We start from the raw sequence: 22,954 nt of genomic DNA, 5'->3' as shown, positions 1-22,954 counted from the left end.
CCAAGCACTGCCGGGGAGCAGGGACGACTCAGTTCCATGCAGGCTCCCGGGCAGCTTCCCAGGTGACACCCAGGCGGGGGCGGGGGGGGCGCCCTCTGAGGGAGCCGGCCACGGGGCCCTGAACCTGAGCCTCCTCTGTTCCAGGCAGATAAGATGAGTCATTGCCCAGAGGATGACCTCACAGGCATGCAGAGCCCCCCCACCTGCCTCTCAGGTGCCCCTGCTTTGAAAAGAGCTGGTCAGACAGGTGCGCGGCCGGCCCAGCAGGCTCCTCGCTGCTGCGTCCTTTCGCTCCTGCAGCCCCGGGGGCCGGAGAATTCCATCCTCCTGCCTCCCGAGAGCTCCTGGGGCCAGACACCCTTGACAGCTACCCTAAGGGATCCCACATGGTTTCAGTGACCCTTAAAGTGACGCAGCCAGCTCCCCTCAGAGCCAAGAGCCAGGTGGATGGAATCCACAGACCACAGCCAAGTTCAGAGGTTAAGAAAGGGTCCAGGCACCTGGCTTCGTGTGCTGGAAGCATCACAGGTGCTGAAGGGCAGAGCGGGTGGGTCACAGGAGAGCTCACTTACCTTCTTCTTGCCTTGAAAGTTGTGGTTTCAAATGTCTGGCCTCCCACCATCCCCCGCCTCGCCTCCTTCCTGCCCGATTTCCCTGTCCCTCTGGGTCTGAGCTGCTTCCAGCGCAGGGAATTGCCAAGTCCCACAACCTGTCAGCTCTAGATGTCCGATGCGCTCCCAGAGTGCAAATGCCACTGTCCCTCCCTTTCACCTGCATTCCGTGGGGCCCAGTGTTCCCTGCCCTTCCCATGCCATCTGTCCCTGGCCTACAGAGGTGGCATCAGCACCTGATCTGCTCCAGAATCTGCAGCTCGAAACAAAAACGGGGTGTGGGTTTGAGAAGCCCGCATCACACCAAGCACTCCGGGCCCCGCTGACCACAGGGGTCACACACCCAGGAAGCCCATCCTGCCTGTCATAGCATCTCCGCCCCCGCCCCCGACCCTTCCCCGAGGGCCCCAGGGCATCTCGGAACATCCAGGACCAGAAAAGCTGGTAACTGGACACTATTTCATGCCCACGTCAGCGTGCGCCCCGGGCCTCACAGCCCAGTCATCAGAGGCCAGGCCTCGGGGCCCCGTTTCCTACGTGGTAGAACTTGTGGCTGGACGTTGCACCTCCTGGACCTTGACCATCTCTGGGGACCCTGGAGTCCCCACAAGAGTTGTCACACTGTAATATTTGACCACGCTGGTCATTCTTTGACAATTATGAGCTTTTAACTTTTTCCTTAGACCAAAAAGCCACCACCCAGGCGGAGCCTCCTTGAATGATGGAGGTCACGGGTGTTGGGGACAATTGTCCCGGCTTTCTTCCTCACGTGGAGGAAGGCGGAGGGTTGGCGGAGTCGCCGTAGCCGTGGAGGGGAGACGCCTGGGCAGGGGAAGTCCCGGCTGGCACCGCCCTTCCCGCACCTGCTTCACCCCAGGGAAGGGAAGCCAGAGACTTTGGGACCAGGCCCAGGACACCTGCCGGGGCAAAGCCGCCTCTGGAGACCCGGGTTCCGGGCCCCGCCCCCACCACTCACACCTGAGAGTTTTCTTGGAACTGGAGGCCACCCTCGCCCACCGCCCAACCAGGAACTGTGCTAAGGGCTGGGAGGCGCCGACTTTCCGCGAAGAGAAAAGACACCTCAATGGAAAGAGGCCGTGGCCACACTTTGCTCAGTGATGGCACCTCAGGAGCAAGGACCAAGCCCTGTTGGGGTGCCGTGGGTGTCCCAGGGCTTTCGGGGGGGGGGTCACGGAAATTGCTGGAAGACCACAAGGCAGCCGCTGTGATTTCTGCTCGCAGGCTTAGCCCAGGGAAGAGCGGGAGATGGGGTGGGGCGTGGGGGGCTGTGGGAGAGCAGGGTCTGCCCGCCTCCAGACCCTGCAGCAGAGGCTGTGGGCCCCAGAACAAAACTCTGGGCCCTCCTCCCCCGAGACAAGGAGGCCATGCTGTGGCCACCGCTCACGAGGAGAAGGGAGTGTGCCCACTGCTCACGAGGAGAGACAAACACTTGAGTTGCGAAACCGAGGCCTCAGGGGTCCCACTTCTGCTTTCCCTGCGTTGGAAGGCGAAATGCTTTGTGAGCAGAAACCTGGTCAGGCGGCTTTGGAAGCCGCAATGTCAAATTCATGGTGCATCGCCAAGGGACGGTGCCCTTTGGGGCATACATTTTCTAAAAGGATCCCCCTTCCCCTCTGTATAAACATCTCTCCAGAAAGGTCCTGGGCCTTCTGGAAACGGGAGGCAGAAAGCTAGACGCCGCCTCCTCCCCGGACTCGGGGAACCCCTGTCCCCGGGGGTGGGGGGGGGACTAGATGGGAGGGGACAGCTCTCCTGGGCCAGGGGTCGCCAGGATCCAAGGCGGGCGGCCCGAGGAGAAATCGGGCCCGCGGGCGATCGGAGGCCCGCGCCCGCTGGTGGGGTCCGGTCTGGGGTGCGGCGAGGCCCGGGGCGCGTGACCCGAGTCCGGGCTGCGGGCCCTGCGGGCGGCCGGGGCGGGGCCGGGTCACCGGGGCAGGAGCGCGCCCCGCCCCGGGGGAGGGCCCGCCCGGGCGCAGCCACCTTAAGGGCCGGGCGGGGCGCGGAGCCGGGTCCGGACCAGGCGGGGTCGGGACCAGGCGGGGTCGGGCCGCACGGGCGCGGGAGCCATGGCGTCGTCCGGGCCGCCGCCGCCGCTGCTGCTGCTGCTGCTCGTGCTGCTGGCGGGCGCGGCGCGGGCCGGCCTCCACTTCCGCCCGGGCTGCAGCTGCTACCGGCCCCTGCGCGGGGACCAGCGGACCCAGTTGGGGCACAGGTCGGGGACGGGGGGCCGCCCGACTGCCGGGGCCTCGCGCGCTCTCCCGCCTCTAGGGACCCTGCCGCCTCTTTGGGGCGCCCTGCCCCCCTTGACCTCTGCGGGTCAATGCAGCCCTTTGCTGCGGGGGCAGTTTCTCTCCCATTTGCGGCCTGGGCCAAAAGCCCCGTCAGCGCAGGAGGCAGGCCAGCCGCACCTGCCCGGCATTTGGGGCATCTGGGGCCTTGCTGGGGGAGCGGCCCGGCTCCTGCCTGGTTGCGGGGCGCGGGGAGGGAATGCGCTGCCTCCTGGATATTCTGGGAGGGTGGGGGTCTGCCCGCCCTCTCACTTGGGGGAGGGGAGAGGGCTGCCCGTGCCCCCCACCCCTGCGCCAGGAGCCCCCGTGCTGATTCTGCCCGTGGTGATCTGTTCCCAGGACGTACCCCCGGCCTCATGAGTACCTGTCCCCATCGGATCTGCCCAGGAGCTGGGACTGGCGCAACGTGAATGGGGTCAACTATGCCAGTGTCACCAGGAACCAGCACATCCCCCAGTACTGCGGCTCCTGCTGGGCCCACGGCAGCACCAGCGCCATGGCTGGTAGGTAGGGGACCACAGCCCCTCTTGGCTGTGGGCCTGGAAGGCCTGTCCAGCTGCCTTCTTGTCGGAACGGGTGGCTGCAGCGTAGGGTCGGGGGCCTGTGATTCTGTGCCAGGACTCGGCCTCGGGAGCTCTGAGCCTTTCAGGCCGAGGGACGCACACCCGGGGCTTGTGGGCGCCTGGCAGTCACAGGACTGAAGCCCAGTGACACCTGGCTCCCGGTGCCTTCTCTCTCCGAGGCGTGTGACCCCAGCCACTGGGGATCAAACCACAAACAAACTCCTCGGACCCCCCACTGGTGTTTGGGCACGTGCACGTGGAGCTGCAGTGCCTCATATCTGAGACCAAGGCCTGTCCTGGGCCTGGAATAGTGAGCAAGGCCGGCCCGCTTATCATCTGGACCTTAGCCGGCTGGCCGCAGTGAGGGCGGGAAGGAGGGGGAGTTGAGGCGACACCACGTGAGAGGGCTGCGAGGCCTACCTGGGGCGGGTGCTGACTGGGAAGGACGTGGGCAGGGCCCCCCCGAGAACGTGGAGCCAGAGGCTTCACCGTTGGAGCCTCGGGCGACTTTGGGGCCTGGCAGGCAGGCCGGGCGGGGGCCGGCCTTGAGGCGGAGGCGCAGGACAAAGGTCCGGCAGCAGTGACCCGCTGGCTGGATTGAGGAACTGAGAGGACCTTGTGGCGGCCCCAAGGGCGTGGTGGGGGGAAGCTGAAAAGGTCCCCAGGGGCCGAACTGCCAGGGGAGGGGTCTGGTGGGAGCCTGAGGGACCTTGGAGAGGGGGTCACATGCCACGGTTCGCATCTGCAATGGAGCGTGGGCGGAGCGGGGCTGGGGGCCACCACCTGTCTGTCCCCGCCCCCCGAGCCGGGAGCACAGTCTCCTGGGCAACCGCGGCATCTCCCCCTTTCTCCTCAAACTGCTGACGTCTCCCCAGCAGCGAGCAGCTTCCTCTTTCACTGAGACGATGGAAGCCCCCAGAGGGGACTTCCGTGGTGCCCGGCCGCCAGCGCAGCTGCCCACAGCATGCAGTCTCTCTGCCCTGGGCGCCCAGCGCCTGAGCCCCTTGATGAGGCCGCCCTCCCGGAGCGTGGCCTTGTGGCCCTCGCTGAGCAAATGGCCAAGGGGCCTCCAGCCCGCTGGCTCCGGGTCCCCGCAGGTGTCTGCGTCCCACTTCCTCCCCTGCCTCTCGGGACCATCCAGCCTCGCTTCCAGCTCCGCCATGGGCAGGCCCACCGGTCGCCCCTCGAGCCTCTTGCCTAGATCGCCCCCCCACAACGCCCCGATCTCCTCCGGCCTCCCTGGCCCTCCCTTCATTCCCTTCACTCTCTCTGGCTCCTCGTCCTCCCAACTTAAGCCCTGCACGCTGGGTCCCTGGGACCCTCCACCTGGACTCGACGGTCATGCCCACCTGCCACCCTCCCTCTTGCTCGGACCCCCAACCCCTCCCATCTCACAAGCTTCTCCTTTCCACCACCTGCCTGGCCCCCAAACCGGTTCTCTCCTGGCCTCCTTCTCCCTCAGGTGAAAGCCCAGAGGCCGTGGGCCCTGTTTATACCCTCATACCATCCGGCCACGGATCTGGGCTCCACCTTCGAGTCACGCTTCAAGCTTGTCTGCCGCGGGGGCCTGGCCCTGCCCAAGCTGCCCGCCCAGTCCACCTGCAGGTCCCTTGCCGCCCTGCCCCAGGCCTCCGACGGTGCCACCAGCTCAGACCCAGGCCGTGTCCCTGTCCTGGTCTGCCTGAAACCCTCTAAGATTTCGGAGCCTGTGTAAGCTGGCTCCCCGTTCCGCGGTGGCACCCAGTTTGAACTCCAAGAGCTGGAGAACAGGGTATGCTCTCAGGCCAGGTCCCTGCCGCCCCCCCGTGGGTGCCACCCCATCACCCATCCTGCCTCACGTGGGTGGGAGCTCTGTTTTGCTCGCTGGACAGAGCCTGGCACACAGTGGGTGAACAGGCAGCTGTGATGAGGGGAGAAGCAGGTGGGGGGCGGGGGCCGGGTGCGTCTGGGCTGCGCTGAGAAGTGGGTTCGACCCTTGGGGCTAGCTCAGCTGAGGATCGGTGTGGAAACAGCTGAGAGGCTGAAGCGGGTGCTCACCGCACCTCCAGACCCTGCCCAGCGTGGCGTGAGGACCTGGGACCTCCACTCCAGGGGCACTGCCCGGGGGTTGGCAGCCAGGGTGAGGCTTCAGATGGGTAAACTTCAGGGAGTTCCCTGAGGCAGCTGTTATTTCCTGCGCCTACTCCGCGCCAGGCCATTCGTTCAGGCACTCGGTCTACGGCCGAGAGCGGAGGGCGCAACACCCTGGCAGGTGGAGCGCTGATGAGAAGCTGAGGGCCAGAGTTCGTGTGTCAAGTAGTGGCAGCTGGAGGGGCAGCGGGCTGGGGAGGGGCTGAGGGGCGGGGGGGGAGGCGGCCAGCGGGGGCTTCTGGGAAGGGCCCTGGGGAGGCCTGAGGACAGGGCTGGGCAAGGGGCGGCCGCAGGGGGATGCCGTGGAGGGGAGGCCGCCGGAGGGAGGGCTGATGACCTGCTGCGGGTTCCAGCAGGCAGGGGCAGGTGGCCTCAGGGGTGGGAGGGGCCCTGTGGTGTGGCCACGGGCTGTCGTCAGGGGAAGATCCAGTGAGTTCCGACTTGGAGGTGGGAGCAGCGTGGCTGTGAAATGGCCTTGGTGGCCCTGGGGGACTGGAAGGTGACGTGAGCGGCCCGGGGAGGAGGGGCTGAGGGCCGGTAGGATTCTCGCGCGTGACAGGGAGACAGGCTGGGTGCCCCTGGCCGCCCCGCGGGGGCTGTGGCCCAGGCACCGGGGGAGTGAGAGTGGGACGCGTCTGGCCCTGGTCTGTGGTCCGCGGTGCCCGTGTCCTGGCTCCACCACAGTGGGCACAGTACCCACCTCGCCCTGCCCGGGGGGCACTTGGAGCAGGTGACACGGGCATCAGTGCTGGGAAGGCCCAGGAGGCCTCTCTGGAGAGCAGAGCCCCCAGGGGACGCGTGGCACCTGGGGTGGCTGGGCGGGCAGTGCCAACAGGCTTGGGTGCTGCCCTTGCAGACAGAATCAACATCAAGAGGAAGGGGGCCTGGCCCTCCACGCTGCTGTCTGTGCAGCATGTCATCGACTGCGGCAACGCCGGCTCCTGCGAGGGGGGCGACGACCTGCCCGTGTGGGCCTACGCCCACCGGCACGGCATCCCGGATGAGACCTGCAACAACTACCAGGCCAAGGACCAAGGTAGGCCCCGGCCCTCCCCGCCTTCTCAGGGCCTGTGGCCAGGGCGGGGGGTGGGGGGGGGAGCGGGACAGAGGCCGGAGCCCCCTGCCCCTTAAACCTGGGGGCTGGGTCCTGTTGGGGAGGGGGTCTGGCCTGTGTGCTCCGTGGCCAGGCCCACACCTGCTTTTTGGGATCTGAGGTGCTGATGTTTGGGTGGCTTCACGGGCCTTTGTAAGGCGAATGCTTGTCCAGGGTGAGTTTTCCAGGAGCAGGCGGGCGGGGGGTGCAGGCGGGAAACGGGCAGGCTGGGCGGGAACATGGCCTCGGCCTGCTTCTTGGGCGTGGCTGGGCCGCAGCATCCAGGCGGGTTTGGGGCAGACGGCGCTGCGTGGATAGCGGATTCAAGCTGGCCAGGGATCACTGGGGTTGGCACACTCCTTTCAGGCCGCTCCCCTTGGAAATCAAAGGCAAGAAAAGGCTCAAACCCCAAACCCTCAATGGGCAGTTTGAGTGGCCTGTCCCTGTCAGCTATCTGAGACGGGAGTGGGGAGGCCCTGGGGGCTTTTCTGCTGGCAGGAACCCCCCCCCAGACTGGTTGAGTGGTAGAGAACCCACGGGAGGCGCCCATGATGAAAGGAGCGGCGAGGCATCCCTGCCCCCGCCCAGGGCCCAAGGTCAGAAGTCCTTGAGGCCGCTCTGCCCAGAGCCTGTCCTGGGGGCCCCGGCCAGGCCCCTCCAGCCCGCCGAGCACCCAGGCCGGGTGGAACACATTGGCACCTGCTTGTTTGCCCTGCGGAGCCTCTGTAGGAGCAAAGGCGGCCACAGATCCACCTGTCTTCAGGCTGCACTGGGCATTTGATGTGCCCAGGGATGAGTTAAAGCAACAGTTTCATCCTCGAGTTTAATGTCCCCAGGGAGGGTGTGGACTGACAGGAAACGGACAGAAATCGGTCACAGGGACAAAGTAAAAACTGGGGCCACAGGTCCGAGGCCGGATCGACCCAGAAAGAAGTGACACTGTCCGGGGTCCAGGAAGGACACAGGTGATGGTTTGGAGTCTTCCAGATGCTTTTTCTGTTTGTTTTGAAGCCTAAATCTTGATACCTCCTCAACCCCAAGTAAGAAAATGCTTGTTTTCTCCCCCCAAATGTTTCGTGCGACCTATTCACCAGCCAAGCATATAATCTCATGAAAAGCTAATTTAATGACGCTATTTTCAGCTGTAGAGCATTGTGGAAGGGCTTTGCCCTGGGCTGGAAAGGAAAAGCCAAGCTCCTGAGTGGCGGCGGCTACGGGCTAGTTAACGTGGGTCTTTCGGAGGCGGCTGGGGAAGGGCTCGCCTCTCGCCCCTGCAGCTGAGAGTCGAGCAAGCTGGTCTGGGTTCAAGCTGGTCTGGGTGCAGTGTGGGCCTGCCGGCAGGTGAATGAGGGACCAGCCTCACGCTGACGTTCCGCCCTGTCCCCCAGTGTGTGACAAGTTTAACCAGTGTGGAACGTGCACTGAGTTCAAAGAATGCCACGTCATCCAGAACTACACCCTCTGGAAGGTTGGCGACTACGGCTCCGTCTCCGGGCGGGAGAAGATGATGGCTGAAATCTACGCCAACGGGCCCATCAGGTGAGGCGCTGGCACACGGCTGCGGGCACCGGGCCCGCCGGCCTCCTTCTGGCCCCTTTCCTTCTGGCCCACTTGGCTCACGAGGCTGGAGACACAGCTCCCGAGGGTTTTCTCAGAAGCAAAGCCCCCAGTGTTCCCGTCGTGGCTCAGCAGCCCTGAACCCGACTGGTATCCACGAGGTGGCGGGTTAAGGATCTGGCGTTGCCGTGAGCTGTGGTGTAGGTCACAGAAGCGGCTTGGATCCCGCGTGGCTGTGGCTGTGGCTGTGGTGTAGGCCGGCAGCTGCAGCTCCAATGGGACCCCTGGCCTGGAACCTTCCATATGCTGCAGGCGTGGTCCTAAAAAGACAAAAGAATGAAAGTTGAACAACCCGGGGGCCCCTGGCGGGACGGTCCCGCGGCGGGAGGGCGGGTGCCGCCCTGCTGGGGTGGCCGCGGCTTCAGGGGAGGGCGCCGGGTAACGGGTTGGGGCTGGACGCCCAGGTGGGCGTCGTAGCAGCGGCGCTGCCCCGAGCCCTCGGCGGTGGAGGATCTCCGCCCGCGGGCTCACCGCCTCCCGGGCGCGCAGCTGCGGCATCATGGCCACGGAGAAGATGTCGAACTACACCGGCGGCATCTACGCCGAGTACAAGGACCAGGCCTACATCAACCACATCGTGTCGGTGGCCGGGTGGGGCGTCAGCGGCGGGACGGAGTACTGGATTGTCCGGAATTCGTGGGGCGAGCCCTGGGTAAGGCGTTCCCACCGCGGCTCCTCCCACCTCGATGGGTCTGTGGTTTGGTGGCGGACAACTCGGCCCGGCGCAGAGGGGCTTCCTGCTCCAGGCCGGGAGCAAGCGCTGTGCCGCCGAGGGGGTCCTTCTGGGCTGCACGAGGGCTGTCCCTGTCCTGTGCCTCTGAGTGTGTATTTATTTTGGCCGTGCCCATGGCATGTGGAAGTTGCTGGGCCAGGGATCGAACCTTTGACACCACAGCAGTGACAACATGGGGTCCTTTAACCACTAGCCCACCAGGGAACTCCAACTGGACCGTACTTAGAGCATCCTTGGCCCCATTCGGTGCCGAATGCTCCTCCTCACCCCCTAGGTGTGACAAGCAGAGATGGCTGCAGGCTTTGCCAAACGCCTCGGGGCTGGGTGGGGCCGGCTGAGAAGCAGGCCCGATCCTGGCTCCTTCAGCCAGCTTATGCCTTTACTGTCATCTCATTCGTTTTCTTGTCATATTTCTGGTTCTCCTAAGTCATACTGTGGAGTGTTTTCAAAACTACTTTTTGAGTTGGGTCAAAAACCCAGAGGGATTAAATGAACTGCCCGAATTTCCACCTCAAAGACCTATTAGCCACATTCATGGTTATGTACTGGGACAGAGATTTATGCCAAAATCGCCAGCAGTTTTTATTAAGCAACTGCAAACAGGGAGTGATAGGTAGTTAAGCCACCTGGTCTAAAGAGTCCACATTTTAATTACTTAATCAGCTTTTGGCCTTCGGGGCCACGGATCCCTGTGTAACACACGAGTCAAGTTAAATAGTTCCCAGGAGACATTGCCACAGAGGGGCCCAGGAAGAGAAGCGGCAGCTGAGGGCAGGGTTTGGACGCAGCTGGAACCCTGGGGGCAGGACCAGGCTAACACGCACTACACCCGTGCCCCCGCCCTTCCCCGGGCTGGAATCCCGCGGCGGGCCCGGGGCTAACGCACCGCCCCCCCCCCCGCCCCCCCAGGGTGAGCGAGGCTGGATGAGGATTGTGACCAGCACCTACAAAGACGGCAGGGGCGCCCACTACAACCTTGCCATCGAGGAGAACTGCACCTTCGGGGACCCCATCGTTTGAGGCCGACGTCTCCGGAAGTCTCATGAGCCCAGGCCCGAGGGGACCCCAAAGTCGTGGGCACGGGCTTGGTGCTGCCCCGGTGAGAGGGAACTGGGGCTGATGGGCAAGGATGTGCCAGCTGTAGCAGCTGCGAGCACCCAGGAGGGCAGCTGGCAGGGAGCGGCACGGGCTGAAGGGGGACGATGGGCACCTGCACAGGACACCCTGCCACCCCGAGCAGAGCGGCCCACGTGCCCGCCGTGCTCCTGCGTCTGGAATGTATTTAAGAGAGTTGAGACCCATCACCAGTTCCTGTCGCCGTGAGGTGGGGGTGGGTGGGGGGAGATGGCAATGTCACCTCACACGAGTGATGAATAAAACGCACGACTCCACAGCAGACCCCAGCCTGAGTGCTTTATTTGCGAGAACCACCCACCCCGGACCTGCGCCTTCCAAGGCAGGAAGACTGCCATGTGTTCTCAGAAACTTAGAGCGTCCGGTCAGAAAACTCACATCAGCTTTGAACACAGTTCATTTAGGCGTCCACCCCAGGGCTGGCAGCTGACCGCTGCCCAGGAGGTTAAGACGGACCCAGGCCCGTTAGGGGAGGTGGGGGGGGGGGATGAACACTGAGCAGAGTTTGGGGCGGCCCTGGATTCCTAGGGAGAGGGGACCGTTCCGGGGGCAGCCTTTCACCGACGCGGCTCCCACTCTCCTTTTTAAACGTCGTCCACCTCCTCCCACCAGGGCCCACTTTCAAGACGCTGACTGGGCCTCTGCACCCACAGCTTCTGGGAAGGGTTTTTCCACCGGGGGTCTCCGGGAATGTTCTGGCTGGATCAGTTCACCAGGATGAAGTTAGACTTGCAATGAGCTTCAACCAACACAAGGAAGACGGGCGCCACGTTAGAAAACGGGCGGGAAGCAATGCCGGGGGAAACGGCAGCAGAGGCCCCCGGGCAAAACCCACCTATGAACTCCGTCACGGGGTCGTGCTCGCCCTCGGTTTTAATGGTGCCTGCGATGCTGTCGTTTTCCAAGATGGGGAGGAAGAGCTGCACGAAGTCAGAGGTGTAGGGAGGCGCGATCACGTCCAGCACCTGGGGAAGAGCCCAGCGGGGAACGGCTCTCACCCACCGGCCAAAGGGCAACAGCGGGCGCTCCCGTCATGGCACAGCGGAAACGAATCCGACCAGGAACCATGAGGAAGCGGGTTCCATTCCTGGCCTCGCACAGAGGATTAAGGATCCGGCGTTGCCGTGAGCTGTGGTGCAGGTCACAGGCGAGGCTCGGATCCGACGTGGCTGTGGCTGTGGTGTAGGCCGGCAGCTGTAGCTCCAACTGGACCCCCAGCCTGGGAACCGCCATATGGTGCGGGTGTGGCCCTAAAAAGACAAAAGACCAAAAAAAAGAAAAAGGCAACAGTGGCGGGGACCCTCCCCCCCACTCGCTTCCCGTCGACAATTCTAATCTACGTTAACACACTGGGGTGGCGGGGAGGAGTTTCCATTGCAGCGCAGCGGAAATAAATCCGACTAGGATCCATGAGGATGCAGGTGCGATCCCAGGCCTCGCTCAGTGGGTCCGGGATCCCGCATTGCCGTGAGCTGTGGTGTAGCTTGCAGACACGGCTCGGATCCCACGTGGCTGTGGCACAGGCTGGCAGCTGCAGCTCCAATTTGGCCCCTAGCCTGGGGACCTCCACATGCCCTGAGTGTGGCCCTAGAAAAAGCAAAAAAACCAAAACCAAAACCAACCACAAGACCCCCAGGGGTCCCCAGGGGGGAGGTGCCTGGTGTCTGGGTGGCTGCCATCACCAGGACTGTCAGGAAGCAGTTCTGGCAGGTGCAAGATGACTGAACTGAGCCGGGAAGGGCGCTGCCTGGGGAGGCAGCGAGTGGCGCATGCTGACCTCGGTCACGAAGTGGCGAATGAGAGAAATGTCGGTGTCCAGCTTCTCCAGACACTTGCGGATGTAACTGACCACGGGCAGCACGTGACCCCGACTCAGCAGGTGCACCATCCTGTCCAGCAGCGTCTTCTTCAGCTCAAGCTACACGAGGGGGCACGGGGACGGGTCTGTCAGGAAGGGGTGGCCTCCCTGAGCCAGGCCACCAAGCCCAGCGGCTGCTCACCTGCTCCATCACGTCCAGCTGGGAGTGCTCCGTCTCAAAGAGCTTGACGAGCAGCTGCAGGACCTGGGGGTGCAGGAGCTGGTGGCAGGTGCTGATCTACAAACAGGTCGGGGGGAGCCGCCCTGAGCACGAGGCTGGGTCTGGCTCAGCAGCAGCCAGAGAACTGCTGTCCCAGCCACAGCCGCCAAGGACGGCCCATGGCCGAGGATGGTGGCCCCCACCCTGGCCCAGGGCTGCTGCGTTCTGTCCTATCTTCGTCCTGTTGGGGACACTTGACAAAAATGGAAATCTATGGAGCCAATGAAACGAGCTCCTTAAAAGCTAATTCTCGGAGTTGCCTGGTGGCCTCGCAGTTAAGGATCTGGCACTGTCATTGCTATGGCTCAGGTTTGATCCCTGGCCCAGAAACTTCAGCAGGCCTGTGGCCAAAAAAAAAAAAGGAGGAAACCCCTCACTTTGAAAAGAAATAACTAGCTTTAAAAAAAATGTCTCCTGAAGGCACGGAACGGGGAGGTGTGGGTCTCAGCGGCAGGCGGCAGAGACGGAGCTTGGGGGGAGGACCCTACCTCATCCAGCAAGGCCAGGTGGACCGGGGTGTGGTCAGTCTGCAGCTGGAAATACCTCGGTTCCGACACCGTCCAGTCCACCCACTTCAGCACACCCATCGCCACCACGGGAAACCTGCAGGCCAATCGGGCAGAAGGCTTCCTTGAAGTGACGTTTTTAATAGAGTCGATTCCACACCTACACGCCTGGGAAGGTTCGACAGTGCAAACGGCCTGATGGGAAGAGCCCCTTCTCAGGTGTGGGCGCGCGGCCCCAGATTAGACCACTTTGCTGGCTTAAGAGGAAAAGAGCATTAACGCAACACCCCGGGAGCTTGGTGGACTGGGCTGAAGCTGACACTCACTTGGCAAACCCTTTCTTTCTCCCAAGTACAAGCAACGGAGGACAGACGCACGTCCCCCGGAAAAGCTTCCAGGGGACGGAGGTTGAAATAACTGACGTGACCAGACAATAACACTGTTGGCCTAACTTTTACTATAAATAGATCCTTCCCCTCCAATCAATTTTTGTCTTACTTGATTGGTCTTACTTTCCTTTAAGTCTAATCTGTGAACAGACTTCCGGCAAGTAAACACCTGAAATGACTCATGCTGCGAATACAACAGTTAAAAGTTCTACGTAGTTAAAACACAAAGAAAAAAGGAGGAAGAGGTGCAATGAACAAGTATCTGTGAACCGTGCGATTTTCTGAGCTTTTACTGTGAAGACCTAACCGCCCCTCCCCAGAGAAGAGTGAGGTTGCTGCCCACCTGATGCACTGGTAGAGGGTGCTCAGCTCCGCCACGAGCTCCGACGCCCCCTTGTTCTCGTTACAACACAAGTTGTGAACAGTTTCAACGGCTTTCGATGTGGACTTCAGCTCGTCTTTATTGATGCTCACGCGCTTGTTCTGAAAACACGCGAAAGGCAGAGAATCCCACGGGGCAGGGCCCGGCTTCGCCCCCCTCTGCCCATCACTGCCCCCCGCCCGAGGACCCCCTGCCCAGACACACAGCAGCCAGGCGCTGGGGCCAGCAGGACGGGTGCGTGCGGCTCAGGGACGTCGGCTGCATTCCCCGGGCACGCCTCAAAGCACAGGCTGAATCAGCATCACGCGTGCTGTGCACACGTTCCTCTAAATTTTTTGAACCTCGATTGGCGTGGCGCTGACGGTCGGTACTTTCTTGTCAGCACCTGGACTATGTGATGCACAGACTCGAGAAGGCCTTTCGGCTACTGGGCCCCTCACTGCCTGCGGCCCAGTTCCCAAACGATCTCAAGGAGGGTCTCCGTCCCCGCAGGCCCGGGCGCTGCCCGCGGGCCGCACCTTCTTCCAGGTCTCCACCACGCTCGCCGCGTACGCCAGGATGTGGATGTACTTGTGCTTGTGGTCCTGGTTGATGCGGGCCCCCGGCTTGAAGAGGGACTGCATGAACAGGTCCAGGAAGGCCGGCACGCGGATCTGCAAAGCAACACGCCGCGCGTGGGCCCCCTTCCACGCGGGGCCAAGCGCGGGCCGAGGCAGGGCCGGCCCGTCTCAGCAGGAAGCGGCGCTCACGGACCAGGAAGGCGCCCGGGAGGAAGGCAGCCCTCCGAGCCGCAGGCCGACCGACCGGCAGGGGCAGTGGCCCGTGCTGCCGTCACGCGAAAAGCGACTCACGAGCTCCACGGGCGGCGGGTCCATGCTCGTGAACATCTTGAACAGGACGGTGATGTCGGCCGGGTTCAGGGCCCCTTTGGACAGCATGGCCCCCAGGGCCTGGCAAGCCCTGGGGTAGGAGGCCGCTGTGCCCAGGGCCAGCGTGATCTGACTGGCGTCGTGGCCTCTGGGAGAGAAGAGCACACGGCCGTCACGCCCCAGGCGGGACCTGTGCCCACCTCGCTCCCCCGCCTGCGGCTCTGCGTGGCCGGGGCCCCTGGGCTCTCGCGTGGGTCTGTCTCGCCCGGGACGCTCACTACTGCCTGCGCCGTGACAACCACCCTGCACACGCGGCTCGCAGACCTAGAGGGGGGCAGGCACGTTCCCAGCACCTCAGGACCCCGTCAGCAGAACACGAAGCAGCCGGGGCTGCGTCTGTTCTGCGGGATACGGACAACCACACCCGGGACCACCGAACGGCGACCTCAGGACCACCGTCGTCTGTCACCGGCGAACCCCAATGTACTGGGAACTCGGGTTCGTAAACAGTAAACACCTGACAAAACATTCACTCAAGCAAAACTTCCGGAAGCAAGCTCTCGGGACTCAGAAAGGACCCGCTCCTCCAGCCCCACCAGGTAAAAGGAAGGGGGCCCAGGTGTCGGAACAGGAGCACCGGGAGTCTGGGTGTGGACTCGGGGCAACGCGGGTGGGGGTGCCGAGCGGAAGCGGGGCTCACTTCTCCTGGGCGAAGCGCTGCACCTCCTGCGCGACCCTGCGCACGGCCGAGCCCCCCTGCTCCTCCTGGGCCAGCACGGACATCATGGCCTGGGCGAACAGGTACGTGTGCTCGCCGTGGCACACCATCTTCTGCAAAAGCGCAGGGGAGGGCGTCTGGGGCTTCAGGATCCCGGTGACGCCAAGTGCAGACGCAAGAGACTGCAAGGGGCCTGCGCGGACTTCTGTCTCGGGAGGGGCCTTCTACCCGACGTTCTCCAAACAGCCCCCTCCTGGGGTTTTCCGTCTTTTACGGCCACACCTGTGGCAGGTGGAGGTTCCCAGGCTGGGGGTCACACGGGAGCTGCAGCTGCTGGCCTACACCACAGCCACAGCAACACGGGATCCGGGCCGTGTCCACGACCTGCACCACAGCTCACAGCAATGCTGGATCCTTAACCCACGGAGCGAGGCCAGGGATCGAACCGGTGTCCTCATGGACACTAGTCATTTCGTTGCCACTGAGCCACACATCGGGAACTCCAGAGCAGCCTCCTCCTAATCTGAGCCGCATAAAGAACTCACAGCGAACTCCGGGAGATGTTTCTCAAGGTTTTCCTCTCCTCCATCCAGAATTGTAGCCAGAGAGGTGCGAAGCACCCTAGAAAACACTTCCAGCTGCTGGCAGGCTGTGGACACGCTGGTTATCTCCCCTTGGTATCCCGCGTCGGAAATAAGCTACGACACAAAAATAAGCCAGACACAGTCACGAAGCCGTGGGGACCCGTCACGAAGCCGTGGGGAGCCACCCACAGGAAGGGGGGCAGGCGGCGGAGTCCAGGGTCAGAGGGGGCCAGATGCACTGGTGGCAGGTGTCAAACCGTCACTCGGATGCCCACCTGACCACTAAGCAGGTCTGCGGCCCAGCCAAGCCCCGCCTTGGCTCCCGTGTGAGACCAGGCCTGCTTAAAGGCTCCTGTCTGTCCCCACACCACGGGCCCTGGACATGTCCCTGCCAGACGCTGAAGCGCAGCCCGCGTCAAAGACACAAGGGCCATGCCTCTCCTTCTCAGCGTATGAGTTACTGAAGCCGAGTGATGAAATCCTTCACCAAAACGGCAAGGGAGCTTCCCGAAGGGCAGGCCGCCAGCTCGCCAGCCCAAGCCAGGCCTCAGTCACAAACGCTGTCGTCTTTCTCTGACCCTAGGACCCCTCCTACCTTGACAGTGAAGTTAAGCATCAAACAGTCCGGGTGGGCTTCAGCCAGTTTGTAGAACAGGTCCCTCCACGTGGTGTGTGCGATCATCTGTTCCAGCCAAGCGGGGGTCTGCCAGGGGAGGCCGCGCTTCAGCCTAGGTGCAGGTGGCGCTGTGCCAACAGTCTCGGGCTCCCGGATGGGGGGGCCCGAGCTCGGAGCTTTGGGACCCAGGGCTGGAGGGCTGCGCAGAGCCCGGTGGCAGGGCCAGAGACGGAAGCCCACTCGCAGCCTTCGGAGGCTCCAGCCCCTGACAAGCCCACGCCTGGCGCCCACGCCTGGCGCAGCATCACGCACACAACTGCCTCCTGTCCAGCAGCGCGTGCCCTTGGCAACGTAAGTAACGCAGGGGGTGTATCCATCACCACGTGGCGCAGTGATGACAGTGGCAGACCTGGTGCCGAACCCACCTCCCAAGGCTGCTCCCACAGCAGGAAGGCCACTCCTGGGAGACGGGGCTCCGGGGACAGGCAACTGGGATCTAAGACCCCACCCACGGAGGTTTCTGGAACTTTCTGGAAACTGCACTAGCGTCTAAGGCTCTCTGTCCCCAGCCTTCCTTCCTTCCCTCCCTCCTGCCTTCAGGGTTCGGCCCGGCCCCCTCCAGCCCGACCACCTTCCCTCACAGGCAGGTCCAGGCCCGGGCTGCTCTCTGCTTCTCGGAGTGACCGGCTGCGCCTCCTCTGGGGCCTCCTGGCCCGCAGGACCTCACCGCCGAGCAGAGCGCCCGCCGCCACGTCGGACCCCACGCGAGCTCGGTCCCACAGCCTGGCTTCCACCCCCAGCTCCCTCGCCCCCTCCACTGTTCACGGCTCTAGGACCGGGGCCCTCACCTCGCCTTCCTCAGTGAAGATGGAATCCGCTTTCCGAGGGTCGAAATGTTTGATCAACAAACTCTTCAAGTGATTTTCCACAGTTTCCTGAACCTGCACTGGTTCGACACCTGAGAAAAAAATGAAAGCAACTCGATGGAAAGCGGCAGTTTCTCAGGTCACTGTGTTACTTCAGAAAAAGAAGACAGGCCCAAAGTCCCCACGCGAATCCAATTATCACACCGCTGCCGCTCACTGCTGAGGATTTGAGGCCTCTTATCAACATTCATCCCAGCCGATCACAAGACCCAAAAAGGAGCTCGGGGCAGATCACACAGGATGTCTGCTTGCGTGGGGCGGCACAGGACATCTTCGAAGCCCGCTAAGAACAAGGACAAACTGCCACGGCAGGGAGGAGGGTGGAAAACACGCCCGCCCCCACAGCAGAGGCGAGCAGGTGCCGGCCAAGGGACTGGCTCCCCTGTAACCAACGTGACGGCGCCGATTCGACGAGTTCCGGGCAGTACCTACTCCATGACGTCACTGCACCCAGTTCAGTGGATTTACAGTAAGGCTCCACTTTGACCACATTAGCTAAAAGCCACAGTCACACCCGGTCCTAAATTACCCACCATTCACTGCCCGCTGTAACAGACCTCTTAAAAACGGCACAGTGAACATGCCCCGTATAATCCCGTAATTCCACAACCTGCTAGGGAAACAGCTCAATGAGAATCGCATTTGCAGGCTATCTGCAAACCTCAATTACTGAATCAAAGGTGAGAATCAAGCAGATGAAAACGGGTAAGGGGTTCAGTTCTCACTTATAGAAGTCTTAAAAACCAGGAAAACAAAGGCGGCCTTTCCCACGTGTCAGCATTGTAATGATCCAACATCCGTGACAGAGGAGGGGTGGGGAACCAGCCAGGACCCAGGCCACCCCCAGAGCACCTGTCTGAATGAGCCACTCAGCCAGGAGGTTGACGGTCTGGGCCACGGCCGTGTAGTTTTCTGATAAGAGCTGGATAACATTCTCCGGAGACCCTCCTGCCTGAAAATACCTGGGAAGGGCGGCAAACAAGCGACGGCGCTCAGCGTGAGGACGAAAGAGGAAGGTGGGTCACTAAGACCTTTTTTTTTGTGTGTGTGGCTTTTCTAGGGCCGCTCCCGAGGCATATGGAGGTTCCCAGGCTAGGGGTCCAATCAGAGCTGAAGCCGCCGGCCTCCGCCAGAGCCACAGCCACATGGGATCCGAGCCACGTCTGCGACCTACACCACAGCTCACGGCGACGCCGGACCCTCAACCCTCTGAGCGAGGCCAGGGGTGGAACCGCAACCCCATGGCTCCTAGTCGGACTCGTTAACCACCGCGCCACGACGGGCACTCCAGGTTGTTAAGACTTCTAAAGTGGGCAGGACCTGAGGAGCCATCTATTCTCACTTCTACGTGTCGCCTCCTGAGCCTGTGACAGACCTTCCCCCCGGCCTCCTCCCAACCCGAAGCTCCCCCTCGCTTACCTCTTCAGGGTGTTGAAGATGGAGGGCTCCATGATGTAATCCCGGGTGGAAAACTTATGCAGGCATTCTTGCTGGACCTCCGCGTCATCCTCGCCCTCTCCGTAATCATCCTCCTGCTGCTGGTAAGAACAGCCATGCTGGAGTGCCCGCGTGGCGCGGCAGAAACGAATCCGCCCCGGGACCATGAGGTTGCGGGCTCGATCCCTGGCCTTGCTCCGTGGGTTAAGGATCTGGCGTTGCTGTGAGCTGTGCTGTAGGTCGCAGACGTGGCTCGGATCCCGCGTGGCTGTGGCTGTGGTGCAGGCCGGCGGCTGTAGCTCCGATTGGACCCCTAGCCTGGGAACCTCCATGTGCCACGGGTGCGGCCCTAGAAAAGGCAAAAGAAAAAAATCCATGTTTTTTTTTTTTGTTAATACAAATGTTCCGTAATTTCACCAAAGGCCCATAAAACGCTGTCCACATCAGCGTTTCATTTGATTTTCATGACGATCTCATGAAGTTCACCAGATGGGTAAGGAGCCAAGGAGACAGAACCCAGGGTCCCAGTAGGTGGGCCTGTGCCAGGCCTGCCCGCTGGCGACCATGTGCCCGGCGCTCACACAGGATACTGCCCCCACACCCGGTACCGCAGCTGGGGACCCATTTCTCGCCTACTAAACAAAGATAACAACGGTACCCACTCCCACCATTGCTGGGAGGGTTCCATGAGCTCATTTGCGGAAGAGCCAAGCGTGGTACCGGACATCTGGCAGGAGTTCAGAGACATCAGCTACTCTTACTACTGTCACGAGGGCCGTGCCGCGCTTTCCAGCGGGGACTGCGGAGTGATTCTTGACGGCCTAGGCCGTCGATGTGCTGACAGTAAGGCTCACTGGCTGCCTCACTTCGGCAGGCCTGGCTGGACTCTAGTCCCGGGTCTGCACGGGAGCCACTCAGGCAAGTGCCGACTCCACGGGCGAAGCAGGATGACGGGTGCTGACAACGGGCTGCGTGGCCCCGGGGTCTGGCCAACTTCGACACCCTCATACCAACAAGCGGATGCTGTCTGACACGTCCTCCGTACCGAGGACCTGTCACCAGGAAACCCGAGAGAACAGAAGACCGGACGCGGCCGTCCTGGTCGAAGGCGTTTACCAACTAGTGGGAGAGCCAAGCTCAGTGCCACCGACCCTAACGGAGGGGCTGAGAGCCAACCATGGCTGGGGGCCAGATTCAACCCTCCCTGCAGTGTTGCAAACAATGTTTTCTTGGAACACAGCCACCCCCCCCTCTTTTCTACACTGTCTGTGGCCGCGTCCCCCTGGAACGCAGGGGAGGGGCGCTGTGACAGCCCCCCATATTCACAGCCAAGTCTGCCCGCACTGGTCTGGACTTGCATCCGGAAAGCAGTGCTTTGGGAAGAGAAGGAGCGAGGCGCCTTCAGTCTGGAGACACGGCCCCTGCTCTAGGCCTTGAGCGGGGAGCCCTGAGCAAGGCTGAGTGAGGGGTCTGGCCTCCCCTGCTCGTCCTTGTGTCTGGGGCCTCTGGGCTCCATCCTGGGCTCTTCTCTTCCGCCTCCCCGCCCACAAACCTACAAGAAGTCCAAGGCGCTGTCCACTGCACCGCGGAGCCGGCGCTCATCCGTCTAGAGCCCGGCCCAGGTCTCTCTCGAGCTCCACGTGTCTGTCCTCACCTCCGTCTGGATGCCCCCCTGGTGCTGCAAACGCATCAGGTCCTAACGGACCTCCTCTGCTCCTCTAAACAGACCTTCCTACCGCCTTGTTTTAGCAAAGGATCCCATCATCCACCCGTCACCCCAAAGCCACAAACCCGGGAGTGGCTTCAAAGTCTGCCCCGTGACCCACCCCACGTCCTGTCCAAAGACCTGCCAATTCTCTGCCCAGCCTGGCCCTTCCTCCCACCTTCTCTCTGCTCCCTCGTCCTGCGCACACTTAGCCCCTCCGTGGCTCAGGCCTGTCCCTTCCTTTCAGTCGCCTCACTCGGATGCCACGATGGCCTTCAGGAGCCACACACCTGTCTTTCCTGCCTTGAGTTTCCTACCTCCCTCAGCAAAGACAGCCGAGCTCTAGCCTGACCTCCGCCTCCCGGCTGCCCGGCCGGCCTCGCTCCTGGCGCTCCCCGGTGCCCCCGGAGCCATCTGCGTTTCGGTACCTCTCACCCTCTACCACCTGCACGTAAGGTCGCAGTAGCTCACCTGTCTGCCTGCCTCCCTGAACCCGCCCACCGGGGTCAAGTGAAGGGCATGTGGGTCACACGGACTGACCTGCCACGGTCTTTCAAAACCCAGCTCACGTCACCCCTCCCGGCACGTCTCCAGATTCTCTCCCTCCTCCACGAAGTCAGTCAGGGTGAACATGAAACGAGCCCCTGGGCCACCCCTCTCTTCAGTGAGAGCTTATTAGGGCGATTCAAGCCCTCCAAAGGCGAGCCCCTCAAGCCTCCCGCCTGCAGCATCTAGGCCAGGCTCTGCCATCCCTAACTTCATAAACCAAGGCACACAAGTGGGATATGCTGTTTATAAAATGAGAGCGCCAGAGGCGTTCCCTGGTAGCCCAGTGGTTAGGGACCTGGAGTTGTCCCTGCTACGGCACGGGTTTGAGCCCTGGCCCGGGAACGTCCACATGCCACGGGCACAGCCAAAAAAGGAAAAGAGAGAAAATGAAAGACTGGACTCGACGGCCCTCAGAAATGCCCCAGTTGAAACTCTATGACCGGAGGGTTCACTGGGATGAAAGTACTAGGACATTCTGAACAAGACAACATTAGTCTTAGGTAATTCGTCTGAAGTTAGTTTAGTGGCGGGGTGGAATTACTCCCCGACACCCTGTTTTTTCGGGATCGCTCGGTGGTCCAGCAGTTGGACCAAGTGGCAATGGAGACTAAGCACTGAGTTGGGTCCCACTCCCACCTCATGTATTAGGTTCACGACCTTAGGCAGGTCACTGGGGCCTCCTGTCTCAATTTCTTCTTTTCCAAAATGAGTAGACGAACACTCAACTGCCTCTGGAACGTGGAACAAGGAGTATGAAAGCAGCTAGCGAGCACGGGCTTCCGACTAGCTAAACCCGACTCCATCCCCCGCCCGAAGCTCCAACACCGCGGAATGGTCCAACACTCGGATCTTTGTCACTCTCCACCCCAAACTCTTGAACAAGTCTTACTTTTCAGCAGCTCTCAAAGGCCCTTCAGACGGCGCTCCCTCCCAGACCTCAGGCCACTGCTTCCACCAGGCCACCAACCACACAGGCCTCCTTTCAGCTCCAGGAACACAGCGCCTATCTTTGCCTCCTGGTCCCCCGGCTTCATCGCCCCCGTGCGCCACCCGCCCCTCCACCGGGCACGCCCTGTCCACGCCTCCCCTCCAAGCTATCACTCCGACGTGTCCCAAACACACCCAACCTCGACCTGTTAGAAGGCAGGGTCCGAGGCTCCCGCAAAGGGCAACGGAGTCGCGGTCACCCGGGGGACGGGCCTGAGAAGCTGGATTCGGGCGGGTCTTAATGGGACTCGGGTTGGGGTCCCCCGGCGCCCGCGCCCGCTCCCTCCAGGGGAGAAGGTTCGGGCCCGTCCGCTTCCAAAGTCCCTTGGCCCAAGGATTGATAACTCAGCCAAAGCACTCAAGAGCAGGTTCTACAGGGAGGAGAAGTTCCACGTCCCCCTCGCCACGCGGACCTGGATTCTGTGGGATTTGTAACTACTTTTTAAACTGCGGGGCTGAGCCCAGCGCTCCACCTTCGAGGTGGTGTCCGACGCGCCTGGGCGCCCGGCGCTCCCGGGACCTGGCTCGAGGCCGCCCCGGGGCGGCCGGCGGGTCAGCTCGGGTCACGATCGGGGCCGGCGCCCCTGGGGCCGGACCGCTCACTGCGGGGGCCCCCTCGCCGGCGCCCCTCGCCCCGCGCGCTCGGCCCCGGCGGAGGCGGCGCGAGGGGCGGGCCCGGGCGACGGGGGCGCGCGGCGGGAGGGGGCGGGGCGGGCTGTGCTCGGGCCACGCGGCGGGGGCGCAGCCGGCCCGCCGGCGACGGAAACCAAGAGTCCCCGTCGGGGGCGCCCGGTGCCCCCCTCCCCCGCCCTCACCTGGCCGCCGTCCGCCTCGTCGCCCCACTCGGCCGCGCTCCCGAAGTAATCTTCGTCCATGATGGCGCCCGGCGCGGCCCCCGCCATCCTCTCCCGCGAGCGCGCCCGAGCCCGGCGCACGCATGCGCACGGCGGGCAGGAGAGCGCACGCGCGGCCCCGCGGCCCCGCCCCCTCCCCCACCGCGGACGCGCGCCTCGGCCCG

At 62.7% G+C, this 22,954-nt stretch overlaps 2 protein-coding genes across 4 annotated transcripts; one reads left to right on the top strand and one right to left on the bottom strand.

The window, feature by feature from the left end:
- On the top strand, positions 2,572-10,452 carry CTSZ (cathepsin Z). Its single transcript, NM_001123104.1, has 6 exons — positions 2,572-2,844; positions 3,260-3,423; positions 6,470-6,649; positions 8,095-8,245; positions 8,813-8,975; positions 9,966-10,452. Exons 1-6 carry the CDS (start codon positions 2,699-2,701, stop codon positions 10,074-10,076), a joined length of 915 nt encoding a protein of 304 aa, NP_001116576.1. The 5' UTR covers positions 2,572-2,698; the 3' UTR covers positions 10,077-10,452.
- On the bottom strand, positions 10,450-22,894 carry NELFCD (negative elongation factor complex member C/D). 3 transcript variants are annotated; one of them, NM_001113698.1, is given in 15 exon segments: positions 10,450-10,929; positions 11,026-11,155; positions 11,968-12,108; positions 12,191-12,286; positions 12,757-12,871; positions 13,507-13,646; positions 14,064-14,198; positions 14,397-14,562; positions 15,115-15,245; positions 15,678-15,830; positions 16,312-16,419; positions 17,181-17,290; positions 18,111-18,220; positions 18,678-18,796; positions 22,752-22,873. In NM_001113698.1, coding segments are annotated over 15 exon segments (1,776 nt in total). In that variant the 5' UTR covers positions 22,839-22,873; the 3' UTR covers positions 10,450-10,894.

The sequence above is a fragment of the Sus scrofa genome, chromosome 17, assembly GCF_000003025.6.
Source record: "Sus scrofa isolate TJ Tabasco breed Duroc chromosome 17, Sscrofa11.1, whole genome shotgun sequence".
Taxonomy (NCBI): Eukaryota; Metazoa; Chordata; class Mammalia; order Artiodactyla; family Suidae; genus Sus; species Sus scrofa.
The sequence above is the reverse complement of the archived record's forward strand: the minus strand, read 5'-3'. Positions and strand labels throughout refer to the sequence as shown.